General features: G+C 37.7%; 1 protein-coding gene across 3 annotated transcripts; it reads left to right on the top strand.

Moving 5' to 3' along the window:
• The first annotated feature begins 1578 nt into the window (after window positions 1–1578).
• On the top strand, window positions 1579–22784 carry mapk14b (mitogen-activated protein kinase 14b). Of its 3 annotated transcripts, XM_044123464.1 has the most exons (13): window positions 1581–1836; window positions 1922–2163; window positions 7893–8022; window positions 12434–12492; window positions 14045–14156; window positions 14544–14573; window positions 14683–14730; window positions 14815–14929; window positions 15773–15844; window positions 17884–17963; window positions 18913–18991; window positions 20015–20188; window positions 20263–22784. In XM_044123464.1, exons 2-13 carry the CDS (start codon window positions 2045–2047, stop codon window positions 20325–20327), a joined length of 1083 nt encoding a protein of 360 aa, XP_043979399.1. In that variant the 5' UTR covers window positions 1581–1836; window positions 1922–2044; the 3' UTR covers window positions 20328–22784. The 3 variants fall into 3 exon arrangements, with proteins under 3 accessions (XP_043979398.1, XP_043979399.1, XP_043979397.1); XM_044123463.1 differs by lacking the exon at window positions 17884–17963 and adding an exon at window positions 18353–18432 and having other exon boundaries at window positions 1579–2163; XM_044123462.1 differs by having other exon boundaries at window positions 1581–2163.
• Window positions 22785–22836: the final 52 nt, after the last annotated feature.

Below are 22836 nucleotides of genomic sequence, written 5' to 3'. Positions count from 1 at the left end.
CTTTAATGAATATGGTGTGACAAAGTTTGAAAATCCCAAAGAAATGTGTTGGGGTTTTTTTGTAAAATCTACCTCCTTGAGCATGTCAGCTGACAAATTGCACAGTTTTGTGCTTGACCCACTCATCTTTTTGGTAAATGTCTGTCTTTACAGAATAAAGCTAGCAAAAAGCAGATATTAAAATGTTGTCTTGTAATCGTTTAAAACATGGACATAGATCAAAGCATTATTCAACCATTAAAATAGTCCAATTCAAATTAAGACCACAATCAAATTGATAATCAGGCAAAATCTGAAAACTGTTTAACGCTGTTGCTCTTCCTGACTGAGATTGAGCTATTTTTTTTTCTTGCATACAAAAGTGGTCTGTAGATATACAAAGCGGGTGGGGACAAAAACAAAAGTTGTACTGATCTGACTGTAAAAGGGCTGAATACAGTCATAGTGTTTTTATTCATATGAATGTTTTTTCCTCCTTATTGAGAAGACCAGACTTATCATGCTACCATGCATTTGTAACAGATTCATGCAATTTGACCTGCTGTTGCATCTTGGTTAAACATTGTGTATATATATAAAAACTATAGGAGGAAAATGCATGTTTTTTACTAGAATAGCTTACTGAGGTAATTCCCATAGTTGTGTTTCAAGCATTTTGTCATATCGTATAAGGGTTCTGTTAAAAAATATGGTTGAAGATCCCAGAATTAAAATAGAATTTGGTAAAAGTGCCCTTTTCTATTTTGTTCCACGTCTGTGGAAGTGGAACAAAGTCTTGGTTATAGTCTGTCTCTATGTTTAGAGACAATTCCTTCTCTTCATATTTTTGTCTCTTCATTGCTTGAAAGAGACATGATATTCCATCCAGCATTTTCTTGCTGAAGAATTATGTTGGCGTGGGTCTGTTTTTGATGATAACTTGAGGTTTTTTCTCTTATTATTTCTTTTTAACATTACTGATCATGTTTTTGAAATTGTGCAGTGACCTTGACCAGGATTCCCTGCAGGAAGAGATGCTGTGTCTCAGTGGGACCTTGCTGGCTGATTGAACAACAATCCATCTGTACCCGCTTCCCCTTCCACAGTCGCAGGATGGCTGGTGCTGATCTTCAGTGGTCATGAGGAAAGAGGTGGAATACACACTGGACAGGTCACCAGTCCATTACAGGGCAACACAGAGACACACAGGACAAACAATCAAGCACACACACATGCCTAATGTCAATCTAGAGAGCCCAATTGTTTTTAGACTATGGGAAAGCTGGAATACCCAGGGTTCTACAACAACAGCAACTACTACTGCTACTACTAACAATACAAATAATACAAATAACAATAATTATTCATGTATTACTACATACAATCACAAAAAACTACACAGGTCTTGGTTATAGTATGTCAATATGTGAAAAATGCTGTATGAGGCAGTATGTGGTCCAAATTGTGTTTTTTTTTTTAAACAGTTCTACAAGATTTTTTTTTCTTAATTTAAACCATATAGTAGCCATGTTTAGTTGTGATTAATATACATTTCCAAAGTATGCCTCATCCTAGCATGTTTTAGTCTTATCAGAGGCTACTCAAGTAAAAATGTCTATTGACAGAGGGAGATTCCCGCCCCACGGGATATCCCCAAGGTACCAAAGAGCCCGCACTTTCTCGCGAGAAAATCTCTCTCCCCACAGTGAACGCGCAGTGACGGTCGAACGTGCGCGTTCAGGTCGCCTCGCGCCCAGCTCAGAATAGAGGCGAAAAATCCAGCGAAAGCCAGACAGAGGGCTTCCTGACCTGAAACATTGTGTACGCCAAGTTGTTTCCAAACGCTCGGCAGACAGAGTAGGGGGATTTTCCTTTTGCGCAACTGCTCTTTTTTTTTTCTTTTTGCAGAGACTGGGCGAGTGAAGTTGTGCTTCATTTTTAGAGTTTACACAGGGAGAGCGGCAGCACAGCACGTCGCCACACGCAGGGAGGAGCGGAGAAGAGGGCAGAAGTTTCCGCTGGCTTGTTTTGTCACCGCGGGGCTGCTGGTGGTCAATCCGCAGGAATGTCGCACAAGGAAAGACCCGTTTTTTACCGACAGGAGCTCAACAAAACCGTGTGGGAAGTCCCGCAGCGCTATCAGAACCTGTCTCCGGTCGGCTCCGGTGCCTACGGATCCGTGTGGTGAGTAGTTGCTGCTGCAGAGTCTTGTCGAAAGCTTACAGCGCGATTGCACAACGACCGAGTGGCTTCCCATTCCCCGCGGAGGCCAAGCGAGCTGACTCTCCTAGGGAGTAGTTATTAGCATGCACCGAGCTTCCGTGGAAGACATGCTGAACAGCAGCTATTGTTTACAGCTTCGCGTCGTGCACTTTCCATACCAGTTCGGGTCATTTTCAGGCTTTGCTTTATGTTTTGTGCACATTTGCTTGCTTTTCCATGCTCACTTTTGCTTGTTGTTGTTTTTTTGTTTTGTTTTTTATTGCTTTAAGTTTTAGCGACACTCCTGGTATCTACTGTGCAGACGGCCTTCGGTTTGCACTGGTCCCTCCTCTGATTAGATGACATGCCCATACTCGTATCCTATGGAGAAAGGGTGCCTCCTCGTTGCATCTGTACTCACGGTGTCTGTAAATAGCATGGCTGCTCTTAGTTCTGCACATAAAGAACTAACTACCTTCCCAGTATTGCATATACATTATACATTTTCCAGTTGGGTGCAGCCTGCAGAGTACCAGGAGGTCACGTGGTTTTTCGGAAAGCAGGCCCCCCTATTGCACATCGTTCTACACAGGAACCCATCCGAGGATGATGATGACTCTAGTCTAGAATGATGTCATCCTTTCTCCCGTTGTGTTACACACGGATGAGTCACAGTCCCGAGGTTAGGTGTTGGCCTCAGCTGTGACGCCCTCCACTCAGCCATGTCGTTATGATATAGACGTGTTGGACCTATAACTTTCCTGCTTACTTTGACCCAACTTTAGCTGCTTGTAAAGTCTTTAGCTAGCGGAATTCCACGGAAGTGCATGCCCATATTTAGAACTGACGATAATAACGGCTATTAAAATGAATCTGGAGAACTCTTGCAAAAGTTTTCATACCCCGAGCTTCATGTTACAATCATAAACTGAAGTGGTTTGTGGAGCCACAAAAAGTTGTTGCATCCAACTGTGAAACGGAAGTCATTTTAGTCTTATTACAGCTGTTAAGTGAATGCCTCGAAGGTTTATTTGGTTTATCAGAAAGTATCTTTTCAGAGTACAATATTTAGCCAGTAAAACAGAGTTTTAACACAGTAAATGCTCTCACTTAGATATAAATGACATTTCCAAAAATGCTGAAGGTCATACAGAGTAGGAAGCACAGATTAGACGTAGAGGAAAGAAGAAAACATACATATATCGCACCAGATATTGACATTGTAATATTTGCTAAAGTTATCGTTATTGCAAGATTTTCTAATATTTTGCAGGCTTAGTTATTCATATATTAAAATGGCCTAGTCAAGTTTCCCTAAGTGTAATTAAGTATCCGTGGCCAAGCTTAGATTCATATTTGCTCTCTCCATCCAAACGTACCGAGCCTGAGGGATTTTCCAAGGAAATTGAAAGACACATTCCTCACAAAGGCTTCCAGTTGTAATCAAAGGATGAAATCAGTGTGAAGGGATTAATAGAATACACACTTTCAGTTTCAATTTATGAAAAAAATATGAAAGCTTTGTTTCTTTTTTGCCTAAGTTCTCAATTATTTGCTATTTTGTGTCGCATAAAGCTCCTCCAAAAGTCAGTCAAATGGAACAGTCTAAAAAGTTTCAATTCTGTTATTACTCTTGTGGGGTTCTGTGTGATCAAACTATTTTATATTTTTTTCTTTTACGCTTATCTTTTCTTTGCAACTTTACTGAAAAAGAATTGACAAAACTTTGAGCTTGCAATTGCAGTCTTGTCACACTGCTGTCAGCTGCTACTGTTTTTAAAAGTAAAGCAGACCAAAAAGGGAAAAAAATGCTTCTTTTTTTTTTTTTTTTCTAATCCCGCTCAGTGTCATGCAACTAGTTCATGCCTTCTTTGTTAGAAACATCAAAGCCTGTTTAACTACAGTAGCTTCTAATAAATCATCCGGCCAGTTTCTCCAAACAGCCTCCAGCCTCTGAAATCCTTCAGTGTTCCTGAAAACCATGAATACCATCAGCTCCTCTAGCATGCTGCACTCATTTTAAGTCTTTTATTAAAATGAGTTTTAGAATTTAAAGATTTGTTTTAGAGTTTAAAGGTTTGTTTTAGAGTTTACCCTGAATGTCAGTGTGGAATACTTTAATTAAGCTCAAAGTTGGCTTTTCTCAGCTAAGAACAACAACAAAAAAAAAAAAACACAAACCCAATATAGAGCCAGAGATCAATCACATTTTAAAGTGTAAAATGGGGCAGAGCTGTGTAGCAAACAAAAGTTTTTGAAATTCAAATTACATGCCTTATTGCTCTCTGACTCACTCAGTTCTTGTCTCACAGCATTATGTTTCCAGCTTAAGTTTAAACACAAATCATTTTCTGTCTAGCTCCAGCATCTTCAGAGTTCATTTTAGTCTATAGCTTGGATTGAACGTCACAAAAGGTTTCAGCAACTCTCAAATGGTTGAAAACTTCAGTTTTGCATACTTGCAGGTTTTTTTTTACTGCAGGTCTGTCCTTTTTTTCCTGGATGAAAGGAAAGTCATGTTCTTTAGTATTGTGTTCAGAAAAAGCTGATATTACAGCTTCACTGTATTTTAATGTTTTCTATATACCGCAGTTTCTTTTTTCTTTTTCATGTTCCTACTACTACAGTTGGCTCAAACCCCCCCCCCCCCCCAAAAAAAAAAAAAAACAGTAAATAAGTAGGGTGTAGCTTGGCTGCCAAAGTTATCACAGCTCTTATATTTGTCATACCAGTTAACTTCTTACATTGATTGCTCTTGTTGCCTTATGTCACTATGAGGACATCAACACCTGAGCCCTGTAATTATGTGCATTGTGAGATCTGACAACTTGAGTCCAAAAACAGCAAATGCAGATGATGAAGAGTGCAAATACATCTATAACAAACCTTAAAAATGGCTTCTTTTTTTTTCTTCTTTTTTTGTTTGTTTGTCATGTTTCTCAAAGGTTACTTTGTTAGCTGGAAAGGCTGCACTGTCCTATCTTTCTGGATCATCTTGTTGCTTGTTCTTGTCATAAAAGAATAGAACAGATAAAAACATTGGTACTCATAACACCTGTCTTGTATACCTGCATGAATTAGTTTTATGTCTTGGTGTGTTTTTTTTCTCCATTCTTTCTTTGCAAATTAAAATTAGGGTTTTGACAGCAAAAGTCACCTAGAATTATTTTGAGAGCCTTAAAAGTTGGAAGACTTATTTTTTTTTATAAAAAAAAAAAAAAAGTGTGTGTTTTTAATTAACTTTAGTTAATTTAAATGTTGCATTTGTACTCAATTGTTCTAAAAAAAACACACACACTAAGTAACAAAAGCTAAATACATTTTAGACTTTTATGTAAAGTTTTGTTTAAACTTTTCTTTTTGTTGTTGTCATTTGATTAGAGTCCCCAATGTGCTGCTGCTGTTGTACTGAAGACATTGCTATAAATTAATATAAATATAGATACAGATATAAATATCCTTTGTGGTCATACAGCGGGGAAATTCTGGTGTAACAGCAGCCTCAGGGCATGTAGGTTCACATAAAGATAAAGTGTTAAAAATATGTAAAAACATAGAAAATTGAGAATGACATGTTGCATGCTACTGATAAAAACTATAGAAAAGTTTTTGTTGTCTCAGTTTAATCATGTTGGTTTATTATGAGATGCTCTAATAATCTGAAATTTCACTAAAGAAAGCTGCGTATAACTTGCTGAAGTTTTTTTGTGAGGTGTGACCAAACACCTTCTTGTTGTGTAAATACAGGGTGGCACAAAATGTCTTACTTAGTGTTAGTTCGCACAACAATGTGATTGTTGGTTTAGCATTTTGTCCAGGAGAGAATAGCTAAAATGCACTGACTGATTAGACTGCACCTATTACAGACATCTCTTCCAGTCATTTGTAGTACACATTTATGTGTTTGCCCACTTAGCGTTCCTGTTAGTCAGCAGCCTGGCTCTCCACTTCCATGAGAAGCTGGCCTGACAGCATTGCTCCTTTTTACAGCCCACAGTTTATGGCCATTTGTTGCTGCACTTACATTTATCACAGACTAATTGGATGATGTGTGCTTAGGCTTGTTCTGTTTGCCTCGTAGATTAGCAGTAGTTTTAAACATGGTTTGCTTGTGTCATTTATTTATTTATTTTAATTTTAGTGCTGGTTCTGCTGAGTATGACTTTTCCGTCACTGCTGACACCACACATGGTTGTTCCTCAAGCCTCCAACATTGGGTGTGGGAGATTATCTCTGGCTTACTGGAAAGAGCGCAATGCTTATCTTAATGTTCTTGTTATGGATGCATGACAAATAGGAAATAGGGTCATGTTTTCCCACTAAATCTGCTTCAGCTGAGAGTAAATTTTAAGATGTGTTTTGCATCCTTAGTAGTTTAAAAATGTTGACTGTCCAAGTGTCTGCTAAGGTGTCCAGGAGAAATTTACACTGCTCTGTTTTCTGGGTTAGGATAAGTTTTTGCTGCTCAGTGACTAAAGTTTCTGTTTTGTCTTTGGTAATTATATAGTCTAGTCTTACAAAAGGATGTCGACAAAAAGCAAACTACCATTGTAACAACAAATTTGTTGCATCGTTACTAGGAAAGATTGGTATTGTTTTCCTCCTGGGTGTGCAGTCGTCTTTATATCTATTCAGATTAGGTGATTGACCTCAAAGGAATGTGGGTTATCTCAAGCAGGTTGCACTCCTTTCAGATGCAGTAGAGGCAGAAATATGTTGTGTGTTTTAAAGGCAAGACCCGTCTGCCACTTTTTTTGGGTGTTGAGGGAACCACGGAAAATCCTTGAGTAACGTTTGAAACTTGATAAAACAAAATCACTTCTCTGCTTCTTGGAATATGCTTGTTTGGTTCGACCGGATTCGCTGCATGTTTTTAGCAAAAAATATCCTGTTCAACTGTTTTCATTTAGAAACAGTTGCTTTGTAAGCAAATAAGTTGTGCGGCAGTCTTCTTTTTAATTTGAAAAATCTCTGAAGTGTAAACAATTAATCACAGTTGCATTTTTTTAAAATGTAGCAATATTTGATGTTTTTCAGCTCCGATAATTTTTTGCATGCAATTTCTTTTATGTAGAGTCTAATGATTTAGACTCTACATCCTCATTATGCATTACATGCATAATGAGGAAATTATGCATATAAAGCAGTCCTTTGTAATTACAATACAGCATACTTAGATATTATAATAAGAATATGTATGTAATAAGGATGCCTATATGCTGTGCAGCTCTGGTGAGACAAAAGAGTAATTAGTTATTAGAGATTTGATGATGGACATGTATTTCTCAGCACTAAGGTTTTGAAGGTGTAATGCTTAATATGATGGTAAAATTTTTCTTTGCAGCATGCAAACTTAGTAAATATGAAATATTCCATATACAATGGTAGGTTTGCTTTATCTGGACAGTGTTTTGAACAACAGAACAGTACTAAAGTGGCTGTTGTTCTTCTGCCTGTTGCTGTGCACAGTGGTCATAATGTTCAGCAGCACGTTCAGTTATTAAAGTAAGAACTGAAACCGAGGGATCAGTGTTATGCAATTATTTGCTCTGTCTGCTGGGTTGTGACCACCTACACAGTCAGGTGAAGGATCTCATTGTCGGCTAAATCAAGGGAAACGTTGAGCTTTTGATACGTTGTTTATTCCCTGCCTGCATTAAGACATCGACTGCCTTTGTCTCACGCGTTTCATACGTTCTGCTCGTTCACAGCTCAGCGTTCGACGAGAAGACGGGCCTAAAGGTAGCGGTGAAAAAGCTGTCCAGACCTTTCCAGTCCATCATCCACGCAAAGAGAACATACAGAGAGCTGCGGCTGCTCAAACACATGAAGCACGAGAACGTAAGTCCCCTGCAGTTCTGCCTCCCTCGCTTCCAGCAATACCTCTGTCCTTGCTCTGCAAACCCGCACACAAACCTGCATACGTTTTTGTTTATTTTAAGATTTAATAACCGCTCGATCACATTTATGTCTGCTGTACATGCAGGGAGAGCCATGTGACATTAGGATATCATGCGGAGCTGATTCTGGAGGGTGGGGGGGGAAGGAAACATGTTGTGACACACGTAACCAGACTTTATTAGTCAGGTTACAGGTTATTTATATAGCAGGTTTGAAAAGGCTCCAATTATGAGAAAAGTGAAGGTCGCAGCAACACCCTGAGGTTTCTCTTATTCTGTGAATGATAGCATAACCACCCGAGACTTAACTGGCCAGCTGAGGCAGGTGTCAGCTCTTGCATGGAGAGGTTTTCCCCCTGCTTTGTGCTTTCTGAGTCACCAAACAAGTTTACTAAAAGCACTCTCCTCACCCTCTGTCCTATGGCGTCTTCTCTGTGTGTCCCTTTTTGTCACAGCAACACTGCATTATTCAGGGCAGTGGCTTCAGTTGCCTTCCCACAAATCACTGCTTTGGTTTCCAATTTGATTGAATGGATTTCAAAGTCTAGATGAGCACGAGGAAGAAAAAGAAGTATGAAAAATATTTCAATTTGTTGCTTCCATTTTTCCTTTTCTTTTTTTCATTTCTTCTTTAAAATCCTACTTTCCTTCCTTCCTACATCCTTTCCATATTATTTTCTCTCCTTCTTTCTGTCCCTTTTTGTCTCATTTAAGTCTTTATTGGTGTCCTTCATACTGCCTTACTTTTTTTCCTTTTGTCTCCTTCTCTTCCGTTCTTCCTTGTGTCCTTATGTTTCTTTCTTTCCTTGGTCTCTCCCTTTTTTGTGTCCTTCCTTCCTTCTGCACTTTCATTATCCCATGATCCTTCCTTGCTTTGTCTGTGTTCCTTCTTCCTTCTTCTATGGTGTTTCCTGGTTCCAATTTAAAGCTTTACAAACATGGACTTAAAAATGGAATTTTACAGATTTTAAAGGTATTTTATATGAAAATTGAGTTGGAACTCTAATAATAGTAGTACTCCACAAATGACTGAGTTGTTCTAGATAGCAGATATTGGCTATTTAAGGTTCAGGTCTAAGTTGTGTGTGGAGAAATTTGCATGGCTAAGAGTTTGTTTGTTTGTTGGTGTTCTTGCAGCTATCACAGGAGTAAGAGACTTTGCTGTACAAATATCTGAAATTCCTTTGTTATTTTTAATTTGTCGTCTTAAAAAAACTAATTTTGTTTGTCACATTCATTCATTCAGAAATTTAAAATTAGTCCTCTAAACACCCACTACAAAACTAGCCCCGTATTCACAATATACAGTAAATGATTTCAGTGTTGGCACAAGTTTAGTAAGCAGTGACAGCAAACAGAAAGCACATCAACACAGAAGAATAAAAGAAAGAGTCACAGAGTAATGTTTGATTAATGCAGTTAGGCTGATTGCCTCTGGGTGCGGTAGAGAGAAGCCTCACTGCCTGTGGCTACAAGCTTGTATAGACCTGCACCTTCTACCTGAGGGCAGCAGATGGGACAGGTGATGCACCACCGGATGGTGATGGATACAAATATGTTTGTGGATTCTTCTCAGTCAGTGATTGGTGTGGATATTAATGCTCTCTGGAAGAATTGCTCCAATAACGTTCTCCCCTGTTTTAGCCACTTTGCTTTCTGATGAGGTTTTATTGTTCTAGGTCAAATCCTGTGAAGTAGTTACTCTCAGGTATTTGGAGTTAGTAAGTCTCTCTATTACCTCCCTGCCTGCAGAGATTGGGGAGTGGTTTTGTCTGCTTCTGCAGAAATCCACAATAATTTCCTTGGTCTTCTTGATGTTCAGAATCTGGTCATTGCTGTTGATGCCAGATATTGCAGTTCAGTCCTGTACAGTGTCTCATCATTGCTGATGAGGCCGAGCACTGTGATGACATCAGCAAATTTAATAGTGAGATTTGATGGAAAAGAGGAAGAGCAATCATGTATGGAAGAGAGTGTATTTCTTTCTGTTTTTTCTTTTCTTTTGTCATTAAAGCTTTTGATTTAGAAAGTGTTGATGAACTATTCTACTTCAGGCTTTCAAAAGGCCTTTTAAAGCTTGTCTTAGTTTTGCTCCTTTATTGGAATTTATGGATACTTGAAAAATGTCTCCTAAGAGTTTCACATGTTGTAATTAAGTATCAACAAACTGTCATGAATTCAAAAGCTCATCTGATTTTTGAACTTTGGAAGTAAAACACTGAGAAATTATTTGTTAATAAAGCTTCTGCACATCACTTTGCATAAAAATTTATGTAGGATAGTTTTGACTAAAATTACAAATGCTGGTTAAATTTTTCTTGATATTGTGGAGCCCAGTGGAGCACTTTTATTAGTAACACTTAGTGAGGTTAAAAATAAACCTACTGTAGGCCAGATGAGATAACGATTCAATTTTCCAGATTTAAACAAAATTGACTCTAATCTTGTCTTTACCTTTTACTTTGGGATTTTTACTCTACTTTTGCTGTGGGTCCGTCACATAAAATCTCTGTAAAATACGTTGTTGTAGAAGAATCTTTGTGTGAACCCGATTCCTTTGACTAAAACCCGATGAAAGCTTGTTGTGATTCATTGCACTCTCAACATGACTTTTTAGCTAGATCCTGTTTCCTGAACACACCCTTATTTCACTACTGCATCGGCTACAGCATGTTTGTTGAGCAGTTTTGGAATGAGTGTTGCACAAAGCAGCGATACTGTAGCTACTTCTCTGTATTCATATGAAAAACAAGTTTTACATGAGGGGGGGAGATTATTTGGGATTAGTGGAGTCATTGTGCTAAATGCATATCAGTGACATTGTATAGAAACTGAATAGTTTGCTCGCATAATAAAAATCACACTGAAGGGCTTATGTAAGAGTGCATGCATGCTATCGAGCTCTTGTTCTTCATGTTTACAGGAAGCAGAAGCATGAAGCTGTGCAGTGTTTTGATACAAACGTGAGATTTACACACACAGAAAAGGGATTCTGTGTTTTGCTAATGCTGTTGCCAGGAGACTCCCCGGGTTTTGATTTTGGAAAGTCAGACTGGGCCAATCGGCTGTTTGCTGTGGCTTCAGCTCCACCAATAAGCTCAGACTTAGGATGCTGTGTGGGTGGGCCGCTCAAATGTTTTCACAGCACCTTATCCATCTCGGGCGCTTCTCTCGGGGTTGGGGGCAGGGCTGGCACTCTTTGTCAGCATGCATGCTTGCACGTATATGTTTATATTAATATGTATGATTGTGTGCAGAACCAGGTGCTTCAGATGCATATCAGATGGAGTTTATGCTCAGTGTTTTTGCACAGTGTTCCCCCACCTTTGTTTTGGTTTATCTTGCAGCAGCACGAAAGCAGTTTATTCATGTTCAGATATCGTCTTTGGTTTTCATTTTTTTGCACCTGCTGTCTCACTTGACAAGATTGTAGATAAGCGCAAAAGAGCCACTGCTCATTTTAATGTATGCAACTTTTCTTTGAAATTGAACTGTATTTAGACACATCAGTGACATCCTAGTGGTTTGTGCTTTTTAGCTTTGTGCACACACTTGACCACAAAGGAAGTAAAAAATTGTCTTCTGTGTAATGTCCCCATTTGTGTGATTAAAGAGTTACGCAGTAATAACTTAGCATGATCTACATCTAATATAATGGGATCGAATTAGATTTGTTAGTTGGACTTAATCTAAAGAAACATTGAGGTCACTTTAATATCTAGTTATTGTACTTCAGTCAAGGTTACTACAGAATCTTAAATAGTTTTGAATTTACTTTTGTTATTTTTCAGATCTAGAAAACTATTAAAGAAAGCAATGGCATATGGATAAATAGTTGCGTTTCCAGGCTGTACTTTCTATTCCAATGTTTAGATTTTTGAAATCATCCGATTTTCTGGATTTTTTACTATTTATACTTAAGTGTCATATCTTCATCACTGACGGTAGAAAATTTATGAGAATTGCGAGAACTCAATCAAAATATAAGAAAATAATATTTTGATGCAGTATAGGGCTCCATCAAAAATAATGAAGACATTCTTAAGTATATACAAATAGAATTATCTGGCAGAGGAGAGAACAGCATTCCTTAAAACATTTCAGCCAGTTACATAAAGTAAAATTACTTTTAATAAAACGTAGTGTTGGAACACTTAACAATTCTGAGCATAGATCTTAAAAGTGAATAAATAAAAATCTTTAAGGTCTAATTTCAGTCTGTAGCGCTTTCTTTGGATTTAAAGCAAGCATATTTAATCATGTGAGCCGAGTATTTTCAGATGTCATGTTCTGTGTCGAAGAGCAGGCAGTTGTAAATGATTACTAACCTCCTAACTTGTGTTTCCCTGCAGGTAATCGGACTCTTAGATGTTTTCTCCCCTGCAACCAGCTTAGAGGAGTTCAACGATGTGTAAGTTACTTTTTCCATACCCCCCTTCTTTCTGCTGCCTTTTTGTCCGTACTTGGAGTCCTTGGTTCTTACTGTTTTTCAGTTTCTCTTCCTCTTTTCTGTCCACGCTGCTGTTGCTCGACTTCAAACCCAAATGACGTTTATGCAACTAATGGCAGTTCAGCAAAAGATACTTAAAGTTTCTGTGAGCCCGGCTTGTGGCGAGTGTGTACCAAGGTGAATGCAGGGTTGAACACGCGGGCACAGTGCACATCACGGCTAGTCTCCATGGTAACAGCCATCTGGCCGTCTCTGTGTATGTGTGTGTGTGTGTGTGTGTGTGCGCGCTGAATCCTCAATGAGTGTCCTTGAATTCTCTGTGTGCTGTTGCGTCATCAGCTTGTTGCACATTTGTGGAAATGTGAGTTGAACCTGAACAGATAATTCAGGATGTGCGACACCTCGATTTTAGGTGAGCGTTCGTGAAGGCAGTTAAAACTATTTTCATCCTGCAGAAAATCAGATGGACACAAGTCTCTCACTGATGATGATTCGGGCCATTAGAAGCAGAGCCGTATAGATGGAGCATTAGACTGGGCATCAGTGTGCAGCATTTCCATTTGGTGAAGCAAAACGGGTTTCAATTTCACAAAGTAGGAGTAAAAATTTAGCTTTTCTTTCATGCTGGATGTTAATGCGTTCTGATTACAAATGTGTTCTGCTGTGCTAATTATGAGTTGTATGTGTTTGATCTTGAATTTAATTTCTTAAAAAAGTAAATGCATCAAATAGATGCATCTTAATAAATTAGAACATAATTCAATAGTTAGTTTATTTCAGTAATTCAATTTAGAAAGTAACACTTACTAAGGCCCTTGCATAAATTGCTATATAATTCAACATAAAAAAATTACATTTAAAATACTATCCCCAAAAATTTTACATGAAGGAAGAAAAATAGAAATTTTCCTTCAAATACAGATAGGTTGAGTTATAATTAGCTGCAACAAACAAATCCTTATATTAATCCACTGTTGAATCAGAGACATGTAGGTCATTTTTATCTTAAGGAGAAAAAAGTGACTGGATTATTGCTCAGTGGTCCATAGTCCTCTAAATGGCAAACAGGAGTAGTAAGTGTTTTATGTGGTTATCAAGGTCCCAGAGTCTGGAGGAAGAGTGGAGAGGTTACGTTTCCCCAGTCTGTGTTTACTGAATGATTGAAACCATGCCATGTGTTGCAGTTGCTATGCGTGTCTCAGGTTTTACAACTGAGTTGCAAGAGGTAAGAAATTGTGGTTCTCTGAACATGCTAGGAATCCAGCTCCACCTCTAACAAACATGGATGTGGTTTCATTATCAGGAAAGCATGAGTGAAACCGATGCCCAGGTTGACCTTCGTTCCTTATGCTGATAATGCTGATGGGTTTTTAGAAGCTTGTAAACAAGCTGGCCAAGTGTTATAATGAGTTATCACACAATTAGGGAGAGTAATGTAGGACGACAAAGCCTTCACAGAACTATGAAGGTTCATACTCGGGTGTAATAAAGATCACATCTATTTTATTTGCAGATATTTGGTGACGCACCTTATGGGAGCAGATCTAAACAACATTGTCAAGTGTCAGAAGCTGACAGACGACCATGTCCAGTTTCTCATCTACCAGATCCTTAGAGGCTTAAAGGTTGGTGGGACTCTCACTCAATTAACAGCTTGAACTAAAATTACTAAAATTAGTAACTGGATGCAACTGGGTAAAATGATTGTGAAAAGCAATGATGCATATATTTTCTGTAAGCTTCGTTATAATTTTATAAACATTTATTGCTATATCTAATCATAAGCTTTTAGGTCGTCTTTAGTCTTTAATTTAGTGCTTTAGTTGGCATGTACAAAAGAAGTCTAAACAATGCAATAATCAAACCTAACATGTTTTTTCTTCTTTTGTTTTTGCATCAATTTAGATTGTATTCACGTATTATATGTATATGTATACATGTATATATTCTATTGTCAAGTGGTATTGAGTTTGGAAGTCAAACCCCTTTTTTTTTTGCTCTTTCTCCTACAGTACATCCACTCAGCAGATATAATCCATAGAGTAAGTGGTAAACTCTATATATTAAACTACTTTCTTTCAGCCAAAGCATATTGTCTTTTCTTTTTTTACTAAACATGCTGACTAAATGGTACCTTTTAACCTTTTTTAGGACTTAAAGCCCAGTAATCTGGCTGTTAACGAAGACTGTGAGCTTAAGGTGAGGAACATTTCCCACAACTGTTTTGGATCCACATCACAATGAGCGGTGCTCAGCACACTGTTCTGTCTTCCCATTGCTCAGATCCTTGACTTTGGTTTGGCGCGGCACACAGATGACGAGATGACGGGATACGTAGCAACGCGGTGGTATCGAGCCCCAGAGATCATGCTCAACTGGATGCACTACAACATGACGGGTAAGCTGTCATAATTCTTAAAACTGAGATTAATATATGCAGTTTTACAAATCTTAGATTTTGTACTGTGTACTTAATTGTACTGTTCCATTTGGATAAATAGGCCTTATTTCTAAGTTCAGTAAATATAGATGGATGACATTGAGAACAGCCAGTGTGTCAAGATTGTGTTTTTATAATTTCAGTGTATTTTTTGCTATGAACATTGGACTCACACGTTCTCCAGTACATAATATTATGAAAAAGCTTTTGTAAGAGTGCAGCCCTTTGATTGTATGTATTACTGTCCAATTGTTATCTTCACAGATCAGTATAAATGTGAATTACCTGAACTTGTTTTATCTTATTCTTAGGCGTTTCTTTATGCAGTGAAGTTGGTGTGAAAGTCATTCAGGTGTACAATTAAACCAAGGAAAAAACAACAGCAAAATAAGGCCTCCAAGCACTGAGATTTGTATAAAATGCATGCATTTCTTTATCATTAATTTTAAGATTGATATCTTGCAATGTTGAGGTGAAGTTGTCAAAATTCAAGATGGATATTTTTTTAAAGTTTTGCGCTAGTTTTTGTAAAGCCTTGCTATAGTGACTTGAGGTAAATTATATTTTTCATTTACCCCAAGTGAAGAAAAAACATGTCAAGTGTGATTGTAACTGTGATGAAAAGTAAACATTCACTCTGAAAACTAGTTTTAGATGCTCTGTTAGATTTGTATTAAACAAGAACAGTAAATTAATATTCAGCTCAATGTTTAAAATTTTTTTTTTTTTTTTATCTTTATACCTCATCTGTACAGATGAATTTTCATGCCTGTGCTAACAGATTTTTTAAATGTTTAACAGTGGATATCTGGTCGGTTGGATGCATCATGGCGGAGCTGCTTACAGGACGGACACTCTTCCCAGGCACAGACCGTATCCTTTCACTAATGTTACTCCAATCCCATGCATTAAATCTCTGTTTAGCTGTGATTTCTTTAATGCTGTTCATCTGGAGGACATTTTTGCTGTTTTATGTAATTTAGTTTTACTCCAGTCTGAGTTCATAGTAAAAACTCAACAATCCTACCCTGCTCAGGGTAAGCCAAAAATATTGCAAAGTGTTTGTAGGTTGCATGCTGGAAGAGTCAATTGATTCATGTGACGCCCTTATAGTAGAGTTGTGATGGACCCTTTAGTGCATGGCTCACCATCTTCTACCTCTCCACAACAGTGCATTGTTCTGCTTCTCTTCCACAAGAATAACCACAAACAGCAGCTGAGCATTCAGATGATTTTTTATTAAAACATGCATGATGATAATATGTCATTTTAGTGCGAACACAATGAAATGTAGACGTTGGCATCTGCCAGTGGGTCAATGGTCCTGTGATAAACAAAAACATGGGGCTGGCAGGCGATTGTGTAATGTGTTTGTGATCCTGCTCTAAGTAACCAACTCATCCACGCTTTCTCTGCATGTCCTGTGTGTGGGTGTCGTTAGAGTTGGGATTTCTTACCACATGTGATTCACTCTATTGAAGAACAATCTTTCTGGTCTGCCTCCTCATAACCTCTCTGAATGAAATATGAATGTTTGTTTGTCAGGGGGAAATCTAAGAGGACTAGGTGTTTGCTTATTATTGCCAGTTTAAGTGTTTGCAATTATTTGCAGTTGTAGTTAAAAGTTACGACAGATGTATTGTGCTCATTACAAGTATCCTTCTCTTTTAGTAACAGCAGATCAGATTTAAATGAATATTTGGTTCGCTGGATGTCCGGTTTCTAGAGCATCAGTTCGTCATCACATTAATGCTGTTTTCTGGATTCAATTCTCCCAGAGTGAGATTGCTTGGTGGGAGAAAATTAAAATAATAATCGGAGATATAGATATTAGAGTTTTGTGGCTCATTTTCATTCTCCAATATTTTATTTTGAATGTCTGACCTACTTATAGTACTTTCAGGCTAGTTCAATTTCTCTCCAACAGCTTATGAGCAAACAAAATAGCCTTAAGATGTATTTTTTGATTAATATATTTATACTTGAAGCTGTTGGGGCATGTGTACAAATGGAGTGGTTGTTAAACAGTGTTGGTTCTATTTTTTTTTTTAATAACAGACAAAATGATTAAGACGTTTAAGATCTTACATTGGCTTGAATCTCTGTGTGAGTTCTCTGGAAAATGACAACCTTTACTTAACTGAGATTTCCGAAAAGAGGTCAACATCTCCAAATGCAGTGAGTTCCATGGCGAGCATATTTTGAAAGCCGAAGAAAAAGTTCAAATGACTTAACTTTGCTGTACTCCATTTATCCTTCCTGTTATCCAATGAACTTTTGCTTTCCCCTGCTCTCTTGCAGCTTGAATGAACCCCAGGCTTATTGAAAAAGAGAATAGTTTTCTTTTATGTGATGCGTTTGAAATTAACCCTCCTCCTTTCATACACATAACTCATACTGAAAATGACTGACATGGAGGCTCCATTACGGTCACCAGCTGATTTCTCTGTGAACCTCTAAAAATGGTTATTTGAATTCAATCTTAAGCTTGACGACAACCTTGGAGTGGAATAACACGGCACGGCATGATATTTTACACCTTGTTATGCTTACTTCCTTACTTTCCACATTGTAATGAAACAGTTTGCAAAGTCTTATAAAGAGGATCTTTTAGACAAACTTCAATTCAAACTGAAGAATAACATAACAAAGTGTTTGAGCAGGACTCTTCAAATCCAATCCTTTAGCCACTGTTTTGAGCATTTATTTATGTTTTTGTTTTAATACATAAAAAACATTCCATTAACAAGTCCAGTAATAATAGCGTTGCAATTATTACACTGAAATTACTTTGGATTATTTCTTCTTTTTTTTTTTTTTTTTTTGCATGTTTTATCACTCATTTTTCCTTTTTGTTATCAGTGCCATCCATCCATTCCTTTGTTTTTTTTTCCTTCATGTGAGTGTCGTAGACATTGATCAGTTGAAGCTTATAATGATGCTCGTCGGAACCCCAGGGCCCGAGCTCTTGATGAAAATCTCTTCAGATTCTGTGAGTGCTAAGTACCATCCCGCCCCGTTTGTCCGTTGCCTGTCTGTGCGTTCACTGCCTCTGTTTTGTTCTGGTTATAGTTAGCCCACTTCCTTGTGTTTACACTAAGCCATCTTCAGTCCAGCTTTGTATTGGACTGCAGTTTGACTTGTTTGCTCTTTGCTTTCCATGTTTGTCAAGCATTCTTTGAGCCCTGCCAAGCTCTAAAGGATTTATAAATCTTTTTATCTGTGACAGTCAAAACATTTCTGTATGTCGCAGCTTTTCGTCTGATACCTTCCCTTCCACTCTTCTATATCTGCCTCTTTCCATTTAATTACAAACTCCACTAACCCCTCCCCCCCATGCTTGTTGACTCGCTATGATTCCCCTTGACTCCATGGCTTTAGATATAAACCAGCTGCAGCAGATAATGCGCCTGACGGGGACTCCCCCAGCCTCCCTCATAAGCAGGATGCCCAGCCATGAGGTGAGACCCCCTTTCCCTTCCCCAGGTGGCCTCCCATCTTCAGCCAGAGACGGAGGGCGGGGGCGAGCAGTCAGCTGTCAGCTCGATGTTTGTTTGCAAACAAATAGCGGCAGACTATCCTTCCCCACCAACAGGCTCACCACCACTCTATGCTGTCGCTCCACTTCTTCCCTGTTTCCTTTCTGACTCACCATGCCTGTCACTGCGATGCCTTTCGGAGTGCTGTCGTGGTGCAGCTCCTGTTGCACTGGTGATTAGTTTTCAGTAGGAAATTTTGTGCAGCGTTTTTTTTTCTTCTTTTTTCGGGGAGTTGTACTAACTTAAGTGTGTGGAGTGTAGGTCGTTGGCTAAAAGTTTGGAGCCGTCTCGCTACACCTGGATGGGTTGGTGTGCGAATATTTCTTTATGGTGCAAATAAAAGGTGCTATTATTTTATTTTTTTTTAAACAGTTTGTCTTATTTTGTTTATCTCTCTAACAGGCAAGGAACTATATTAACTCACTTCCTCATATGCCCAAGAGAAACTTCGCTGATGTGTTTCTTGGCGCCAACCCTCTTGGTAAGTTCCTCTTTCCGTGTTGGCCTGTGGTTTATACCACTTTTGGCTCACTGCTTCCCCCTAGTGGCGTCATAAAGCATTATTTTAAAATTTGCCATAAATCTTCACAGTGGTATAAATCAATCTAAATTTCTTTTTGCAGTTAAAATAAATTGAAAATTATTATGATGAAGCAGTATAGCATTGAATAAGATGACTTATTATGTATTGTGTTTTAGTTCTGTGTATTTCTGTGTGTATTTGAAATAGGGCTGGAATGGTCCTTTTGGGTTGAACAGTTAATTTTTTCTTCATGTAAATAGGAGACAGATATAAGTTTGCAATTCTTTCTGCTTTTTCATTCATAGTTTAATTTTATCTGTTACATTGACTTTTCATATGTATCATTGAGTGAATGAAATACAAGATGAAATGAAAAATGTTACCTTTTGCATTGGAATAAGTTGCTGATGTGAAACTGTTAAAGACTGTGAGCAGGAGGCTAAAAGTTATTGAGATGAAATTTTAACGCACCAAGATATTATAAATAAAGGAAAGAGGTAAAATTGTGCAGATGGATTGGAATTAGAAGCTACTCAAGTTTTCTTACATTTTACAGTGCTTTCTTCTGTTGTTTAAAATTTGTCTCAATGAAACCAGAAATCTATTTTGGTGGGATTTAATGTAATAGTCCAACGCATAATTCTGAAGTTGGAGGGGGAAAAAAAACTTTAAAATTTATTTTACCGAGTTGCAAGTGATACAGGCCGTAATTTTGTGAGTTGTACAAATAAATAGGTTTATGCAGAGTTTATGCTCAGCTTGCCTTCTGTAGTTCAGAATGGCATCTCCAGATGTTAAGTATCTGAAATAAGATTTTGAATTGGAAAGAACTGAGTGAAAATATAGCTTCACACAATTTATTTTAATGTACCTCTTACTGTAAAACCACATATGAATAGAATGTCACAGAATGTCTAAACATGTCAGTGTTCCTCACTGTAAACCTTACATAACCGTTATGCAACCACCATTGTGCTTCAGCTGTAGACTTGCTGGAGAAAATGCTGGTGCTGGACACAGACAAGCGGATCACGGCGTCGGAGGCGCTGGCGCACCAATACTTCTCTCAGTATCACGATCCAGACGACGAGCCTGAAGCGGAGCCCTACGACCAAAGCTTTGAAAGCCGCGACCTGGAAATCGAGGAGTGGAAGAGTAAGTTTGGACGAGATGGGAACCTGGGTTGGGATAAGAAATTTGTACTAATTGTTTTGCTTTCCCTCCCTTAGGCCTAACCTATGACGAGGTAGTCAGCTTTGAGCCGCCACCTTTAGATGATGAGATGGAGTCCTGAGTGGGGAAGCGCCTTTTCTTTCTTTTTATTTAGTTCTTTTGTTATTATTTTTCTTATTTCAAAGGAACACTCTTAAAACTATCAATCACATGTGACCATCTATTTGTTTCTTGCTCACATGCACAACCATGACATTCAAGTGCCTGCCATCATTTATATCTTGGGGACGTTGTGACAACCTGTTCATAACGCTTCCTAATTTGAACCCTCTTCTGAGGCCAACTTTAACTGTTCCTTGTTTCTTTCTTTTTTTTTTTTTTTGCTTCCAACATTTAATTATTAGTTTTCACGTTTTAGTCACCCAGTTGGAAAAAAAGCATACATGCCAGTATCTGACAACAATTTCAGGAAATGTATTCAAAGATTCACATTTATAAAGTTTTACTACTTAGGAGTTAGCACAGCGGGGACAAATTTTATTAGTATTTCTCTCCTTCAAATATTAGACAAAACGTTTTTTCTGTGTAGATATTGCAACAAACAGTATTTGTACATAAGTATTTTAGGCAAAAATAATTATCACATTAGAATATTCATTGACACTTAAACCAGTCTCTTCAACAGTATGGATTTGATTACCAGAGTTCATCCTAAAATGGCCTAAATTGATATTGTATGTAATTTATACTATGTATGTACAGAATATGAGGGGAAATGTATGAGAATAACTCATTATGACAAGAAAAAAAAAATCTAGGCTTTATATTTCTTCTTGGTTTTGTAGACTTGGTAATTTTTTAAAGAAATTATCACTTATGGAAGCATTGCATATTCATCAAATACATCAACTTGATGTATTTGTTTTTTCTCCATCAGTTCATAAAACTTCTTTAGCTCCAAAATGAATGTTTTAGCAGTCAGCAAGCTTCAGTATCACAGCAGCATGATGAAGACAGGGTTGGCTTCGTAATTTATTCAGAACTGATGTTTCCTGCGAGAACATTAGCTGTCAATGTAATTTAATCATATTGCATTTTATAAACCATATTGCATTTATTGTGTGTGTTGAATGTTTTTGGGCACCAGTTTGCTCTGTATTTATGATCCTTTTTGTTATGTTGTTTGTATATCAGTGTAAAAGAGAATGTTATTTGTCAGATTTTAGGGTTGTTTTTGTTATTTATGGAGAGCCTCTTTTTTCAGTATCCAAAAGCATCATTAAATGTCTGATTTTTCCCTCATTGGCCTCAGGGACTGCAGTTACAGCTTGTGTATCTAAGCAGACAGAGAGAGCCATGTTGTCTAAAATGTGTTAATGTTAACTGGCTGAAAACTGAGTTCTCAGCATCCTGCCGGTATGATAGTCCTGTTTACAAAAACAAAGATGATAAACATACTCAGAAATGTAGAGCCTTGAAAATGTTCATATCCCTTTAATTTTTCAACATTGTGTTATGTTACAACACGAAACTTTAAGGTATTGTAATCAAACTTTATTTGATGGACCAACACATAAGCATTGGATAATTAAGAGGCACAAACAAATTAACGTGTTTTTTTTTTTCTCCATAAATAAAAATGCAACATCAGAACTTTGGAGAACTCTCTTTTACTTTAATTACAACTGAAAATACTTCATTTCAATTGGCTTTGTCCGTCTAGAGAGAAAACAAATTTTTTCCAGTCTGGACTTTGACTGGGCCATTCATCCACATAAATATGGTTTGTGGCCACACAAGAAGTTCTACTTTAGTCTGATCTTACTAAAGAATGTTCTTCCACATTTTTTGCTGTGTTCATATATGACATGTGGGCCTCTTCAGAATTCAATGCTTTGTGCTAGTCTATCACATGAAATCTAGATAAAATGCATCAAAGGTTATGGTTATAACATGGGAAATTTATATATATATATATATATATATATTTCCAGGGGTATGAATAGTTTGGAAAGTCACTGTTTACAGCATCCGTCAGACCACTAAAGTGAAGATTTCACTTTCAGAGCCGGAAAATATTTTCCAGTCAAACCACATTTCTGTTGTACAACAGTTGCTCTGGCTAAGTCACCCAAACGATGTTGGATATCTTATTTCCTTCCGGTTAGAACATGTTTTTTTTTTTTTTTATGCATTACTTTACCGCATGTTCAGTAAAAAAAATTTATGTCAATGATTTATATAGGGCTGATTTTTTTAAGATATTAGGAGGATCACAAGAACCGAAATGTTCATGTACTAGAATATCCAAGCAAGGCACATGAGTGGATGTTTACTCGCTGGATGCTGAAGGGTGATGCCGAATTCTGTCATGTTTACACATCTGCATCAATCAGATTAAGATGTTTCTTCTCCAGGTCCCAATGACATAAGTTAACCTGGTTTGCTTGCTTTGCCTGAAATATGTTTATGTATTTTCCACTGAGTTCTTCACCTAATGTACCAACACAGCAAGGCCATGTTATGTGTAAATATACAACCATCAGTAAATAAAGGCTACTATTTTTCAAAGCTGTAACAGCGTGCGTTATATTGGGTTGAGGTTTGGTGGTTAACAAAACACCACATGA

Source organism: Gambusia affinis, linkage group LG07, assembly GCF_019740435.1.
Source record: "Gambusia affinis linkage group LG07, SWU_Gaff_1.0, whole genome shotgun sequence".
In the NCBI taxonomy this organism is placed as follows: Eukaryota; Metazoa; Chordata; class Actinopteri; order Cyprinodontiformes; family Poeciliidae; genus Gambusia; species Gambusia affinis.
This window is presented reverse-complemented; position numbering and strand designations above follow the sequence as displayed.